The 17,348-nt window shown below is 32.0% G+C and overlaps 1 protein-coding gene across 3 annotated transcripts in view; it reads left to right on the top strand.

The window, feature by feature from the left end:
• ELP4 (elongator acetyltransferase complex subunit 4) overlaps positions 1–17,348 on the top strand; it is a 233,249-nt gene that overhangs the window by 93,458 nt on the left and 122,443 nt on the right. For all 3 annotated transcript variants that reach the window (XM_081798399.1, XM_006728921.3, XM_081798400.1), the window contains exon 8: positions 16,642–16,750. In XM_081798399.1, the coding sequence (XP_081654525.1) occupies positions 16,642–16,750 (109 nt within the window). The remainder of the gene's footprint in view (positions 1–16,641; positions 16,751–17,348) is intronic.

The raw sequence follows: 17,348 nt of genomic DNA, 5'->3' as shown, positions 1-17,348 counted from the left end.
AGCCATCACAAAAGAACATATACTATATGATTTCATTAATATGAAGGTCCTGAATAGGAAATCTGTAGAGACAGAAAATAAATAGCGTTACCTAGGGTTTGGAGTGTAGTGAGACTTGGAGACCTTGAATATGCAGAGGGGTGATTTGTAAAAAGATTGAAGGTTTGGGTTTTTTTTTAAAGTGAAGAAAATGTGATAAAATTGCCTTGAATGAGGGTTGCACATATCTGTGAATACTAAAACACCACTGAATTGTGCACTTTAAATGGGTGAATTGTTATTTCAATAAAGCTGCTGATAAAAAAAAAGATAAGTTACAAAATAGTTGGTAAATCTGATAGCAGAGTTATGAGGATATCAGATCAGAACTTTAGTCCAGTGATTCTCAAACTTTTTTATCTCAGAACCTCTTTACACTCTTAAAAACTATGGACAATCTCAACTTTTTTTTCATTTGAGTTGTATCTAATATTTACCATGTTAGAAACTGAAAGAAATTTTTAAATTTTTATGAATTCATTTAAAATAATAAAATGATTACCCAATTGTAAATAATAATGATTTTCCAAAAGAAAACAAAAATTTTAGCAGGAAGAGTAGCGTTGTTTTTACATTTTTCCTTAGTAGAAAACAGCAGGTTCTAATATTTGCTTCGTTATTCAATCCATTGTGATATATTGTTTTGGTTGAAAAATGAAAAGAAAATCTGACTTCATACAGATATATTGTTGGAAAAGGGAGAACTGTTTTAATAGCCTTTTCAGATAATTGTGGATATTCTTTTTCAATATACACTGAAACTCAAAAAATAATAGTTTTATAAACATTGATTACAATGTGGAATCAAAAACTGTATCAGTGAACTTTTTCATAGTATGTTACACTAAAAGGCATTGGCTTATTTTGTGCTTTGAATGGGTCTTTTACCCATTCAAGATATCAACATTTCATTCCTTCGTCATTTGGAAGGCATTTATTCACCAAGTTATGCAAATCTTCCAAATATTTACACATGTCATTATACAGTATCAAACAATCATATTGGTTAATACCAGCACCATCTACAGTGTTATACGTGCCACAGTTTACTTTTATTGCTGATTAGTTTTTGAATGTAAAAATATACCACAATTTCTACTGATGGGCATGAGTTCTTTCCAGATTGAAGCTATTATGAATAAAGCTACTATGGACATTAATGTATGAGTCTTTGTACAGATATGTATTTTCATCTCTCTAGGAATCACATCCTTCCAAACCTTTTTATTTTTGGTCTTTCATATTTTAGCCATTGTAGTGCATGTAAAATGTATGACATTGTGGTAATTTACATTTCCTTGATAACTAATGATGTTCACCATCTTATCATATACTTATTGGCTGTTTGCCTGTCTTCTTTTGTCTGTCTTTTGTCCATTGTTTTGAGTCATTTATCTCCTCATTGAATGGTAAAATTCCTTAAATATTTTAGGTATATCTTTGCAATAATATTCTTCCAGTCTATGACTTGGCCTTTTCTATTAACAGTATCTTTTGAAGAGCTGAAGTTTTTAATCTTAATGAAGTTTAACTTATCAATTTTTTTAATGGTTAGCAATTTCTCTCCCCTATTCCTCCCATTTTACAAATCTTTGCCCTCTCTAGGGTTTTTTTCCTATGTTTTCATCTAAAAGTTTTGTAGTTTTATCTTTTACTAACAGGTCAATGTATTCCAATTTGAATTTTTTGCACAACTTTAGTTCATGTTCTCAAATTGTTTTTGACTTATTAGTTAACATTCTAATTATATGTTAACACACTTTACATTCACTAGTTCTCTTTTTTTTAGTATTACTATTTACCAAGGTACTTACTGTCTGCCTCATATATGTGATTTCAATTAATCTTATATATCTAATGCTTTGTGGTCTCTGGGAAGTTAGGGCTACATATTTATAATTTTCTTTTTTGCCAGCTTAGGTTTATGATAATAATACATCATTAAAGACAATAAAGTATAAAGATTCCTAGCACAGCAACTAGGCTTTTTCTAGATGTTCGATAAATGTTAATTAAAGAAATAATGATTCTTACTTAGGAAATTATTTCTAATATCTGATTGTTGCAACTTCTTGAATCTTTATTATAAATTATGTGATTTTAGCATCTTTTTTCTAACATACCCCAACCTTATCTGCAAATGGCCAATTTGTTAAAATGTCATTTAGTTACCTTAATTATATACAGGATATACCAGCATATTTCAAGCCTTATGACTGAAAAGTTTGGCATAAATAAGAAATGAATTTTGCCTCCTTGGCCAGTAGAATTTATTTATAATTTTATAAGAGGATAATTTATTTTTCCGTTAAGGGCTTTTTACAGATTGTGCATGAACCTAACATTGTGAGTTTACAATCACATGAATATCATAGGGAAACTCCTTTCTCTAATCATCTTAGACATTGTACACATACTTAAATTGTTTGCATTGTTAATGATGTTAAGTCATTATAAAGTTAATACTTTAATAAATTTGGTTAGCTTTAATGAGTTTCTTGATTACGATGATAAGTAAACTTTGGAAGAGACTTATCAGATACTGGTGAAAATATTGCTACTCTTACTAGGACTGCAACTATGCTGTTACTATAACTATTAGGCACATACCACATGCCAAGCACTCTACAAGCATTATGTTCTTGAATATTGACCACAAGCCTTACCTCTATTTTTACAAGGTCACATAGTTAATAAGTGGCAAGGCCAGTAATGTTCTAACTCATGTCTTTCCCTGACTCCAAGCTCCAACATCTTCACTGTTAAGTTATATAGCTAGCTGCCCTAATCATCACAAAAACTTTGCAAGATAGGCGTAATGCCAATTGCAAACAAGATTAAACTGAAATTAAGTGATTCAGCAAAGTCACATATTTAATTACATATTTAAAGCTAATATCAAACTCAGATCTGTTTAAAACTTACTCTTTCCTCTGTCACACTACATCTTTTTGTATCTTGAATTATTAACTACCTCCGATGACAGTAACTTTCCATTAGGAAGAAAGTTCTAGGCTAACATGGCTATTGTTCAGTATTTTTCAAGAGAAAACTATCATTCTAAAACCCTTGATAAATTAGTACATGTGAAAGATTAAGTAAAAAGTTTCATTGCAGTCAGGGGAGGAAAAAAGGATGGAAGCATATTTCCTTATGTGTAACTGCAAAGCAAAGAAAAACAATTATGAAATAAACACATGTATACATGTGATTTTCTTTATTTAGTCCAAAGGGATCAATGCAAGAAAAAGGAAAAAAAATTTTTTCAAATTTTCCTGTGTAAGGACACAACGGTCACACTATCAGATGAGCTCAAGTCGTCCTATCTATATCACCAGTTAAATAATGATTGAGATGATAAGGTGGACTGGATGTCTGAACATTATGCAATATTTGCACTTTGGTATTTTACAGATACATTTAAAACTTTATATAACTGGAAAAGATACAGTTTAAATTTATGTTTTTTAAGGTACCAGTAAAAAGACTATTTTGAAATGAAAATAGGAAAGTGGAGGGTCAGACTTGGTGATGAGTCTAAGGTTAAATAATGTGAGCAAGAATTAAGATGTGTTCCTCAAAATAGAGAGTATCTTTTTTAAAGACTGCTCATCCATCTAAAATTTTCCCATTTTCCATAGTCTCTTCCCTCGGCAATTTTTCTAGCTATCATATAAGTTTTCTGGCCCTAATATCAGTTGAGCTATTAAAAGAAACAAATTATTCTTTTGATCTTTGAGCATGACATCTCACCATATATTTTTTTTAATATCAAAGTACTTAGGAGAAAAATATAAGACTTAACAGTTTGCTTAAGCCAATCATGATGTAAATAGGGGATAAAACTCCTAATAACTCTTAAAGACCGCAAGGAAAATCGCAATGTTTAGGCTAAGGAAAGAGAATAAGAACTGGAAGCATTATGTTTACAAAGCTAATCAAAGTCATATGAATAAACAGAACCAGGGGACTCTGAGTTTATTTAGTAAATCTTACAGAGTGATTTCTCTGGGCCAGTTGCAAACCTCAGCTGTCTTCAAATATTAACTCATTTTATCTTCACAATAAGCCCATATGGTTGGTGCTATTATTGTCTCCATTTTACAGATTAGGATACAAGGGACAAAAAAAATTGAAGTGACTTTCCCTAGGTCACACAACTAATGAGGGGCAGGATTTAGACCAGAGCAGTACCCTCTAATTACCATACTCTTAACCACCATGCTATGCAGCTTACTCAATGGAAGGACTAAAATACCGTCAAAATTAAGAAACAGACTGTGCGCAGGTAGCATTCAATGACAGAAAGAGCCTCGGCTTTTGGAGACAGATAGACTCAATTAGTCATATGGTTTTAGTCGAGTGTTAACTTTGGCAGCCTCAGCTTCTTCCTCTGTAAAAATGGGGTGCAGAAGGCCGAATTCAGAGGATTAGTGACAACACGTGCTGACGCAGTACTAACACTCAGTATATGTCAGCAATCGTTACCTTCACTATTCTTTTTTTTTTAAAGATTTTATTTATTTATTCATGAGAGACAGAAACAGAGGGAGAAGCAGGCTCCCAAGGAGCAGGGAGCCCGATGCGGGACTCGATCCCAGGACGCTGGGATCGTGACCTGAGCCGAAGGCAGACGCTTAACCATCTGAGCCACCCAGGCGCCCTACCTTCACTATTCTTACTTAAAAAGACTTCCAAAATCGAGAATTTGAACAGAGATCGGGCGACAGAAAAATAAGTTGTACAAGTGCACCAAAGCAGTAGAAATCCTCAGCTTTCTTTCTCTTTCCATACAAGACTCCGACAGAGTCTTCTCACAGGTTAGGCCTGACACAGACCCGGAGGCCTGCATGAAGTCAGATGGCCAGCTAAATCATGGTAACATCACCGTGTTGTACCATGACTCTCTAACATCATACGTCAGCTTCCTCTCCGCTGCGACAAGTGCCATTCTACAGACTGAGTCAGGATTTAAGTGGGTGATTGAATGTCTAAGGGTAATTTAACTCATTCATTCACTTAACAAATATTTACTGCAGGCATTGACACTTGTGGGCATATAGTAGTGCGTAAGACAAACAAGGTCCTGATCCTTGTGGAGGTTTTTCAGCAATGTAAAAGATAGTATGGATGGAGCAGAAAATGAGTGTATGTAGGTGTTTGGATGCTTGAGCTTGGAATTTGATAATAAAGTGGTTTCTGTAGGAAATAGAAATGTAGTTTCATATCTTTGGAAATGTCATATAATTAAACATCTATAGGTAATAGAGTTGTGATACCTTTAGTTGAGTATTTTGTGTAAAATATCACTAGATTAAAAGTCCATAAAATATCTATATCTCTTAAATTGGTAAAACAGCCAATCAGTGTTCTTTAGTTATTAGCATTCTGTCAGACTTGTACAGTAATGATTAGTTACCCTTTATTATACTTTTGGCATGCTTCCCATGTTTAATTTCATTGTAGGGAAGGAACACATAGTTAAGGAAATTGCAAAGAGGGGGAAAAGTTAAAATAGGGAAAATAATGACATAGATTCAAAACTGACTTGAATTTATTGTTATAATAAGACTTTTGCAAGCAGAATGAAAAAGAATTATTTTCAAATTTGCCTTTGAAATATTTTGTGTTCAGCCTCACAACTTTGAACTTGGAATTTTTTTTTTATTTTCTTTGGGTTAAAACTTATTTCCATAACAGCACAGGAAAAAATAAAAAGCATACATTGAAGCAAATATATAAAAATAAATTCTAAATATCTGTTAAGAAAACATTAAAATTATTCATCAAATATATCATGAATGTCTTAAAAAATATATCGTCTTAAACAATTTTCCCTGTGAGGTTGTAACATTACTCATATTAATATATCTCATTCTAGAAAATAGTTTGAGCATCTGCTCAGAAACATTGTATTGAAAATGTATGTGAAAATGGCCAAGTTAAATACAGACTTTGTTACATGCTAGACTATGGAGTAAAGTGTCCTTAGAAAGAGCAGAACTATGGCCGGCTCCCCTATATTCCAGCATTACCCAGTTCCCAGATCCCTGCTGTGTAGTTGTTCCACTCGCCAAGAAGCCTGTTAAAGAGCCCCCCAGAGCATGTGTACAGCCCTCCATGTTAATAGTTAATTGGTGAGGATGGCAAGATGAGAGGACAGCCGAACATGTGGTCTCTCAGACTCAAGCGGTAGACAGACCTTTAGTTATAATAACAGCAGCTGCTCACGTTCTCACAACTCAACTGTTCAAAACTGTTGTCGAATGAAGGTTGTCGTGGATTGAAAAAAAAAAAAGAGGGAAGGTTACATCTAAGAAAAATAACTAAAACCCTACCTTGAAACTCTTACTATGTATTATTTAAGTATGAGAAATATTACTTCAACTCTTTAAAACTTAAGTATAAATTTCTAATTTAAAGGTTGTTCTATTTCAGGTATATTGAACATGCTACTGCTTTTTTCCCATTTACTGTTAGAAACAGAAATGTTTGTGCACCATTCAAAACTTTTTAATGAGATTTTTTGCAAAGTGATACCTTTGAAGCAGTTACAATAGGATACTGTTTGATTTCCATATCAGCAAGATATGAAGCTATAATTTTTTTTGGTCTTATGAATGGGAACTGGCTCACTGTTAGTGAACTCTGTCATCCACCTCCAAATTATATAACATTTTGTGCCTTTTAAATTAATTTTATTTTCAATTCCTAGTGACAGTTGTGTGCTTGAAGAAAATGATAACCGATAACATTTATTCTTTTTGGAAATAAAAATTAAGTTTTATGCCAAAAAAATTTAGTTTTATGCCTTATTATGATTTCATTGGTAAGGTGAAAGGAAAATAAATTTTTTCTTAGCTAATGCATTTTATTTACGCAATCTATGACAGGTTGTTCTTGATTTGTTTTTATTGATCAAAAGCACTTTTACCTGAAACTGTCAGGAAATAAATATCCAAGAACTTAGAATTGTGATTAAAATGGGGGGGGGGGTGGCTATTTTTCTATACCTTTCTCAGAGCTTTCCTTTCAGGAAGAAAATTTACTTTTTATTATTGCTAATTTATTCCAACTGTCATAACCTACTTTTTAAAGGAATTTTTAAATATAAACAACAACCTAAAAAATTCCTCCTTAATTATATAATAATGCAGGGATGAAAACTTCTTTGACATTATTCACGATAAAATATTAAATAACATTTTCTCATTCTAGAATACTTCTAAATATTGCCAGCATTTAATGTATTTGCTTACAGAACATTAGTTTATAAACTATTTAAACTTTATTTTTTTCAGAATAGATTTCAGATTTGAAAGTGGCCTAGAACATATTTTGACTGGTCATCATTGGCATTTGGTCAGTTAATAGTCTTATTCAGTTTTTATCATATAACCCATGTTTTCTAACAATTTGATCTGTGGACTTTTTTCCCCATCTGTCTCTTTGAAGAAAACCATCACCAGTATGTTAGTTTATACCAAGGAAAACTCATTTTCTGAAGGAAAGCAGGAAGAAAATGTCTTGTTATAATGTCTCTTGAAAATTGAAGATTTTAGTGTGTTATTTTAATTGATATATTTTCAAATTAATATTTTACAACATTAATGTAATAAAGCTTTGAACCCACTGGAATGAATGAATGTTTCAAAGTAGAGAAATTCAGAACAAGTCTTTTCGCATCCATAAACTTTTGTGTTCATGCTGAGTATCTTAGCAGCTAAACTCTTAAGTCAAGTAATGGACTGCTTAGAACTAACCACTAATATGGGATTATGAGAGGTGGACTCCAGTGGCCTTGTGAATTTCCCTCAGTGTGAAACCTTTTATTCTTAAAACAAGAACTAAAAATAATTGCATGGTGAAGGAACAACAGACTTTTGTGAGTTTATAACTATAAAATTTTGGAAAATATTTTTAATGTAATTTTTTATAAAAGCATCATTATAGGAAAGCATAACATCACCTTCTGTCACATAACGTAATCTAAGTGCACTTTATTAAGGAGAATATTTAAGGATGAAAATTAGAGATTAGATTTAATCTCTTGATCATAATTATCAATTACTAAAAGATAAAGTCAGATATTCTGTCTGTCAATTTTTCATGAGTTCCTTAATCAAGATCTTCTCAACTGAGAATCTGATTTTTATTTTTCTAGATCTTCTCAACTAGTCTGAAGTAGATTGTAAGAGATTAACATTTTTAGAAGATTAAAAAGCAACAGTTTTAAGAAGTCAACTGAATTGTATTAAATCTATTTTAATTTTGCACCATATGTGTCAAATTCTAGTCTCTGAAAATTTAGTAACTTCATATGAGTCTGGTGCATTGTAAACAGAATCTATTATTCTTTAGAATAACAAATAATAGAACTGTGTTTCAACTTTGCTACTGTAGGCTGTTTATAAGAACCTATAATTCTTATAGCTCCAGTTTTTATTTTCTTCTGTTTTCTGTTACATATTCTGGTATCTGATCAATTTTTTAAATCAAGTCTTAGCTTGTAGGCATTATACATATGTATTTAATTTACTTTCTTGGCCAAGGATGTTTGAAACTTTTTACACAAATAAACTCCCAATTTTTCTGTAAGTTTCTGTCTATATAGAGAATTAGTTGCAGAGTACGTACCATTTTATCTTAGTGTAAATATGGACATTAAATATAACATAAACATTTGAAATGGTCAGTAAGATAAGTGTGCATCTCTAAAGGAAAAAATTACCATTTAGAAACCTTTCATTATACGTAATCTAACCAGAGCATATTCAGCAAGCTGTAAAAAGAAAACTAATTTTAATTTAAAACTTTTTTTTTGTTCTAAAGTAACTTTGTGATGTTACACTTCATATGGTGATTCATACTGTACTTCCTTGTAGTGGTGGTGGTTGTTAAAGTACTATTTAGAGCCAAAATTTTCAAATATATCAATGATAGAAATAGTGAAACGTCTCATCACAGTATGGAGATTGAGTCATCTGTTTGGGCATATGGAATCTTTGGCTGTTGGACTGCAGTCTTTATAATGCCCAGTGTCCAGGCATGGACACAACTGTTCTGGGAACAGAAGCAGAGAGGGACCTCTGTGTTCAGTCCACTTGAACATGGTAGAAGAAAAAAGAGGAAAGGATCTTTAACATTAATTATTTTTATTATAAACTATCTTTGACTTCATCACTTTTTATGTATAGAAAATAGATACAACTTTATTTAATTTTGCCTTTTTTTTTTACAAATAAAATTATTAAGCTTTTAATCTTTGGTGTTACAAGCTGTCTGAAAAATACCTGTGAGAAAATGTAAGTTTTGAGTTATTCCTATTTATATACCTGGATGCATACTTTCTCTTAAAGAAAGATTACTGTCTTCAAAAAAAAGATACTTATTTCTTAATATTGAAATGAAATGTGCTTGTAACTAATTATAATTTAAAGATCTTTAAGTATGAGGTCATATATTATATCTTAACATTATCTTTTAGCCCTTTGCTATTAATTACAGTATTATTATTATATAAAGAGTTTCTGCTTCTTTAATAATGTTTTCGCACCCTATGTAGTTAATCTTGAATGTTGGGGAGGACCAGGGGAGAGATTAAATTAGCCTTGTAACCTCTTTCTCTTCCAGGCTGATGATGGAAAATAAAAGCTCTTAGCCACAAAATGTAACACACAGAATTAATATTTAATTAGACTAGCAAATTGTACACTGTGGCTGAAAGCTTCCAAAGAGTTGTTAGTGCCACAATTGACCTACAGGTTTAATAATAACTCACTTCTAGAAGCAAGTGCCAGTTCAGCATAGTAGAGCCACTGTAAGAAAGTCCTGAGAGATTAAAATCAGCAAACCAAATGGCAGGCAGGGATTCCTGGGATGGAGCCTTCTGGAAAGCTGGGAGCTGGAATAGCTTTTAAGCCAGGATTCAGATGAGAACAGTGGGTGAAAAAGCTGATCCCTCCTGTTCTGGGAGCTTCTGGTTGTAGGCCAAAATCTTAGAACAGATTTTTACTAAATGTTTTTGCTGCAGCTATTAACTTACATTGAAAATCAAATATTGAATACTTTTTCTGTAAAATTTATCAAATTTTTTATGTAAACATTAATTCTTAATTTCTTACATATTAGTACATAATATCTATAAACTCAGATCATTAGATTATCAGATAGGTTTGGCGCTGTACATCTCTGCTGTTTTGCTGTGACATGCTGTTTCCTTGTTCCCTGTATAGTTGATTTATATGGTTCATTTCTATATTATTTCATTACGGGGCATTATGCAGAGCCTGAGAAAGAGATTGTGAAGTCTGTAGCCCAAGAAATGTTTTTCTTCAAGAAGGTACATATATCAACAAATATAAAATCAAAGGCATTCTTAATTTTTAAAGGCCTTATATCATAAAAGCAATGCTACATTTGCTTATGCTTAGGATGCAATTAAATTACAAGATAAATAATTGGACCTCCTGGTGAAACATTGGATCCTTATATCTCTGAGAAATTAATCTGGTGAAAAATAGGATGCCATGAATTTGAAAATGTGTAAATGCAGAACAGCCAACTAAAGAAGGAACACCTTACATAATTTATTGGTGTTATCTTAAATAATTAAAGAAAAGCCAGTCATTAGTTAAAAATTCAAGCAGATGAGAACCTTGCCAGCAGAGGGAGTAGTCCTGTCTGCCGTCAGGTTCCCATCATTTTCCCACCTGCCTCAGCTCTTTTCCCAGCCAGTCTCCCATCTGGACCTGGCTCTGTCAGCCTGTTCCTGATGACAGGCTATCATTTTATACTCAATATGGGATTATTCTAAGCTGATTTTAAACTTTAGTATCTTTAACCTACCACTGCATCACAAACATCAGCTGGATGCTCTGTTTGATATTTGGATTTTAGCAATTGTTTTTCCAGGCAAGCTATGAGCTTTTGGACATCTGTGAATTACATTTTAAAGGTTTCAAGTATAAAGTAGTAAGCAACAAATTTCTGATTTAAGAAGTTACCCATTAAACATTTTTAAACAAAAAATACAAATGTTCATATGAATAATATGAAACTATCACTTATGAAAAAATACATTAAATTAATTTTAAATATTATACCATTATTCTCTTCAGCCTATTCATTACAATATTTTGCTTACCCCATGTGTAAGAGTCTTCAGAATATGTAAGATTTTTTAAAATGTTTAATAGAATAACCTATTGAAAAAGAAAACGGAAAAAAAAAAAGAAACTGATGTAAATAAATGTTCTGCAAAGCATGTACTATTTGAGGCCAGTGTAAATGTAGATAATATTTCTGAAAATAGCATCATGTGTTCTTAAAAAAAAATTCATGTCAAAACTTAGAATACCAAGTATTCGATCAGATAGAAATCACAAAAAGATGTGGCTCCATTGCTTAATCCTAGTAAAATTTGACAATTTAGCAATTTATTTTGCCCTTGAGGTTAAGTATATTTGCCATTAGCTCCTTTGTGGATATGTTTTAAAGCATTAGAAAGAGGAACCAAAATATGTTTGTTTTATGATTTCCCTACATAAATACCAGTATAAGATGCTACCCAGAGAGTGTGGTTATAGCTACAATTTTTAAAATTTACACAAGTTCCTCTGTATTTTAAAATTAACTGTGTGAATTTTAATAAAAGTCAATATTAAATCTGGAAAGATTTAATCTAATACCTTCATTATGGTATTATAATTACAAATATTTATTAGTATAACTTTATTTGATAAAATTATATTCTTAAACTCAAAATAATTATGAACAGAATTATTTTTCCCACTATAAAATATTTTTATAAAATAAAAATTTAATCTACTAGTAAATGACAACTCTGGGGAAGGTGGGGGAAGGTTTGTAAAAAGTTACAGTATAAACAATTTTATTATTTCATAGTCTCAATCCTATAGAATGTAGAACTTAATAAGCATAGAAAAACAAATACCTCATTAAACATCTCTAGATTTATCCTTTTATTCAAGTTTTTTATTACATGACAAAGAAATGTCATAAGTTCTAGTATGTTTGTGTTTTGATGCATATCATTTCTCAGAAAAATAACGTGAGATGTTGAGTAGTATACTTGTTTTTCTTGGGATTCTACCCCCCACCCCACACATACAGACACACATCATGTCACGTAGTAGGTTCAAACAAAGTAATTTGTATCTTTCTTTAACTTTTCAATATTAACTTAATAGTGCTTTTGCACTATTGTAATCCCAAATCTGATGTGTGTGCCATATACTCAAATGGGAGCTCTACTCTTTGTATTGTGTATTTGCTATCTTATTTGAGTAACTCAAGAACTCATTCTTATTTGAGGCATTGCATAAATGCTTTATGTCAACTGATTTTTTCTTTTCAAGCTTCTTAATAATTAAATGATTGGTTAATTACTCTTTAATTCTCTTGTTAAAAATCTTTCCTGGCACTATACTTTGTATTGGTACAAACCGTATCTTTTTATATTGTTGAGATAATTGGGTCAAAGAAAGTAAGAAAACATTCAGGGTTTGAGGTATTCTAATTGTTACTTGGTTACTCTAAATAGGTATCTCAACTATTTTTATTAGAAAATGGAGGGAGCTTATATGGCAGTAGCTGAATTTTATCTCTTAAAGTTCATAGTTTTGGTTTAATGAGCTTTGAATTGCAAGGGAGCATTAAATTAATCTTCATTTATTTAAAATCTATTTAATGGATTTGACATATCCTAATAAAGAGGTTACCATTATATAAAAGAAAACAGGAAACATCCTATGAAACCAAACAAGAAACAATCAAAACAAGAACTCTGAAACATTTTGTGAAATTAAAATTGGAATAAAAAAATGGACTGGACAATCTGATTTGCCGTTTTTATTTGCAACAGCATTTGACATGATTTAAATCTAAATAATTAATTAAGAAATTGCACTGCAACAGAAAGTTTTAAGAACCTTTTATGTAACTTAATACAATGCTATTTGAGACTGCCAGCAAACTCTTAAAACTCCTGGACACTGGCTCTCTTCTTTTCTGGCTTCCCTCCTAGTCATGTCTTGGCTACTGTCCAGAGCTGACAACTTTCACCCAGGAGTGAAGGGAGATTTGTCTAGTATAGGGAGGATTTTTGAGCCATCCTAGATTTTCACATCCAGATGGGCAAGGAGGAGGGGTGGCAGTATCATTGTACATACTTGGGTGATGTCATTGTGCCATGCATGAATATAACCATTAATTTACTCCTACTGGTGAATCCTGAATGTCCTTACTCAAATGTTCCTTGTTAGAAACTATAATGTAACAACTTCAAAATTAACACAAAAATTACTCAAATTTTATGTCCAAGTAACTGATGCACAAATACCTTGAGGTTCTCCATTTCCAACTACGTATACTGCAGACCAAAGAGGTTTCACATCTTGGCTAATAACATAAAAACACTTAGAATCTGTTAAGATGAGAATATGGAAGTTCCAGTTTCAAGGCCTCTGCTCAGATCATTATGCTAAAGCTTTCTGAACACTGTGAATTATATTTTGACAATTTATTGTCCATAGTGTATTTTCCCTAAAGTGAATTGTGATTATTATGCCTTTGAGGATTTTTAAAGCTATCAATTTTAGATTCTTTTAAGTAAATTTACCTACCTTTATCTGAAAGACCACTTAGTATTCTTTTAAGTAAATTTACCTACCTTTATCTGAAAGACCATTATGATTTGAAAGACCTTTGGACACGAGTAGTTTTAAGATATGATTGTGTCAATATACCATACTCCCTATGAATCTTGGGGGTACAGAAGTAATCTGTAACACTATTTTAGCTTTTTTAAAAATATGTACATTTACATGCCCAAATATCTTTTATGCTTTTATACATCACTGGAATACTGAATGAGTTTATAATTAAGATAAAGATGATCTCAGTCAGAAACTTAGATGTTATTCTTATATAATTTCCAGTGCTTTTTATTCTATAGACATTTTTTTTCGATATCTGTACAACTTCCACCATCAAATTTGCCACATTACGTAACCTATTTTCCAAAACTGCTGTGCAGAAAGTAGTAAGGTCATTCTTAAATATAACTTATTTTTCTTGCTCTAAGACTTCATGAAAGCTTTTAAAATCAAATTTAGTTTGTAGTTAATAACTCTAGTGTAAACCTATGGAACTTAGAAAGACAATAAATTAACTATATGAATGAGTTTCTGAGATTTCCAAATCCAGGCTGTATACATCTTTTATTTTGGAATTCATTAGTTTTCCTCTACAAAGTGGTTGGTTGATTTTTTTAAATCTTCCATAAATTACCTTAAAAAGAATTATAATGTTGACAAATATTACAGGGTGTTAAGTGGTTTATTAGTAAATTTTAAGGTTAAAGAAAGAAACCCTCTTTGAATGTCAGGTTGTCCATTTAAATATGCAGGACCTTGCTTATATGCTACTAGAATGGAAGACATACTTAAACCTTATAATTTCTATTATTAAAATAATTGAAAAAGCCCTAGTTTATATCACTGCATATCTGAATACTTGAGTTCTAACAAAAACTGACTTTTACCATTTTAGATTCAGATATTTAGATACAAAGGCTTAGTCTTGTATTTATAGATAAAAGGAAATCTGACCTTTTGATTAAGAAATATTGTCAGTAGCCTTTATAAGTGCTTGTTCATCTGAGGGTCCATGACAGGAGTACTCTTCCCAGTTGAGTTTATCCTAAAAGTGAAATGATAAGAGCCTGCTGGTTGTTATCTAAGATTCTTCTTAATGGGAGAACCACATGGTTATTCTTCATCTCCCACTTGTTCTCACCCTCTACAATCAACCCAGCCACACCCCACCCCCACCCCAACATTGTTCAGTACTCAGCACAATGAATCATTTTCAAGTTGACTCATTGTGAACTGTCTCCCAGCTGTTGGAATGTCTGGCAGACATTTTTGTTTGGGTGAAGAATAACTGGCTGAAACCCAACCTGGATGAGTTTGATATAATAGTCTTTGGCTAAAGAAATATTGAGAGGAACTTGTTTATGGCCTCTGAAGCCCCTGTTATTCCTGGAGTAGGACCATCCCCTGTGGCATAGAACTGAAAGTAAGGAATCAATCTGTATTATTTTCTTACCATTGAATGAAAAACTGCCTAAGAAAAAAATAGGCATTTTCAAATTGTTTGTTTTTCTATACTTGGTACCCACATCATTAAGAGTATTAAAGCCAATTAAGGATAATTATTTTTACTGGTTCCTTTTAAGCATACTGATTCAAAGGCTGAAACATTCTTTATACAACACATATTTCTACTTACAGAGGAGTTTCAAATACTGCCCTAGGTATGAGTTAACCAGTCATTTCAGCATAATGTTTAGTGACAGGAGCTACTATGTATTTCAGACTGAGTCAGGTAACATTGACCAGTTTTCTTTTATTTTTCATTCTTATGCAATCCTTACTACAGGATTTAAGAAACAGAGGAATACCAGTAAGCTCAGTAGTCAGTCGTGTTTACAGGAAGTGAATGTGTTTCATTGTGTTTGGACTTTCCTCTAACAGGGATCATAGGACCAAACTAAAATTTTCTTAACTGCTTTACATTTCCCATCCTTTTCTAAAGATTATTTTTAAACTGGTAGATATTATGAGTGTATAAAATGGGAGTTTCAAAAGTATAAAATTTTACAAAGAACCATTTTTTCAACTTATCTAGAACTTGAGAGCAAAAATTTTTCTAGGATGTTATAATATATGAAACATTTGCTGACCTATCACCCTGTCAGGGGCTAAAAGAAATACTGAATCTCCACTAAATAAAATAATTCAAGAGAACCTATAGGGTATTTAATGATTATATTTTTAATGATTTTTTAATACTATGAAATTCTGAGTATTTTACAACTTTTGCTACTTAAAATGTGACTTTTTTTACACTGTATTATTTAGCAATGTTTTTGGTTCATGTCAGGTTGTATTGGGAAGGAAAGTGTAGACTACTAGTTTAGTGCTAGTCATCTACTCTCTTTTCTTTGCCTTTATTGTTATCCCAGAGCGAAATAGCAGCATCTGGAAGGAGAGAACAGAAGACTCCAGAGCTAGCCATGCTGCAGCCTCTTAGCTGGACCCTTCCGTGATTCTAAAATGATACAGAGGACCTCAGCTGTTACAGGGCTGGGACCTGGTCCCAGTTGACAGCTGATAGCGGGACCTTGCCTTACACATTATACTGTACTATCTACTGCTTCTGAATCCTGATGTCTATCAGATTTTCCAATGGGTAAAGTAATTTGAAAAAGAATAGTGTGTGAGGATAAAGGTAGCCTTGACCCTTAAAACGGAAGAAAAATAATCAATTTATGCTCTCTACCAAAAATAAGAATATTTTCTTCAGCTCTTCCAGTTAGAATAGCACACCTACATGGGCTAGAATTTTCAGTTAAGTGCATATTTTCATCCAGTTTTCAGCCTGTGGTAGCTTTGAATTATTTCTCTATGTTGATAGTTTATCTCCTCTACAATTTGTCACTGAGATGGCATAATGGCACTGAATACATGTTATATTATTAAATATAAAATGAGTGTTTTGTTTCTTGTTTTACAGAGTAAAGCAATTATTGCTCGTGTTACAAACTTGTCAGATACAGTAGTTGGTCTGGAATCATTCATTGGTTCTGAGAGAGAAACCAACCCATTATATAAGGATTATCATGGTAAGCAGCACCTTTATAAGGAGAAGAGAATATCCTGGGTTGCCTCTAGAGTACCTGGAAGCATTGTATCCAGTCATAAAATCTACTGTCAAGTAGCATGAGTTTTATTTTATAATATATCTGTTAAATGTTTTCCATTCCTGACCATTCTTTCATGGCAGCTTGTCACCAAACTACATTAAGACTATGGACTGTTTTAACTACTTGAAAGAAGTCAAACCCAAGTACTAAGCCATGCCTCAGTCAGGTAAAAATTTTATTGTCCCAGGGACTTAAAGTTGTCATGAAATCAGTTTACTTATTAGCCATGTTTGAAATAAATATATCAATTCTAATAACAACAGCTTTGTATAGTGGTTTATGCTTTACAAAGCCTACCTATATGAAAAATAAAATTCATACTTACTATGTTTTAAAAGCCCTAGTCAATCACATTTTCAGAAAGTGAACATCTTTGATTATATTTGGACTTTGCTCATTTTGTTGTTTGAGTTTTGAGCAAATTTTATAATATTGCCACCCTAGTATAAACACAGGTCAATTAATCAGATTTTAATTTTTTTTGAAGTTTTTAGTAATATTTTGGTCATTTGGTTAA

The sequence above is a fragment of the Leptonychotes weddellii genome, chromosome 11, assembly GCF_054177405.1.
Source record: "Leptonychotes weddellii isolate Sample4059 chromosome 11, ASM5417740v2, whole genome shotgun sequence".
In the NCBI taxonomy this organism is placed as follows: Eukaryota; Metazoa; Chordata; class Mammalia; order Carnivora; family Phocidae; genus Leptonychotes; species Leptonychotes weddellii.
This window is presented reverse-complemented; position numbering and strand designations above follow the sequence as displayed.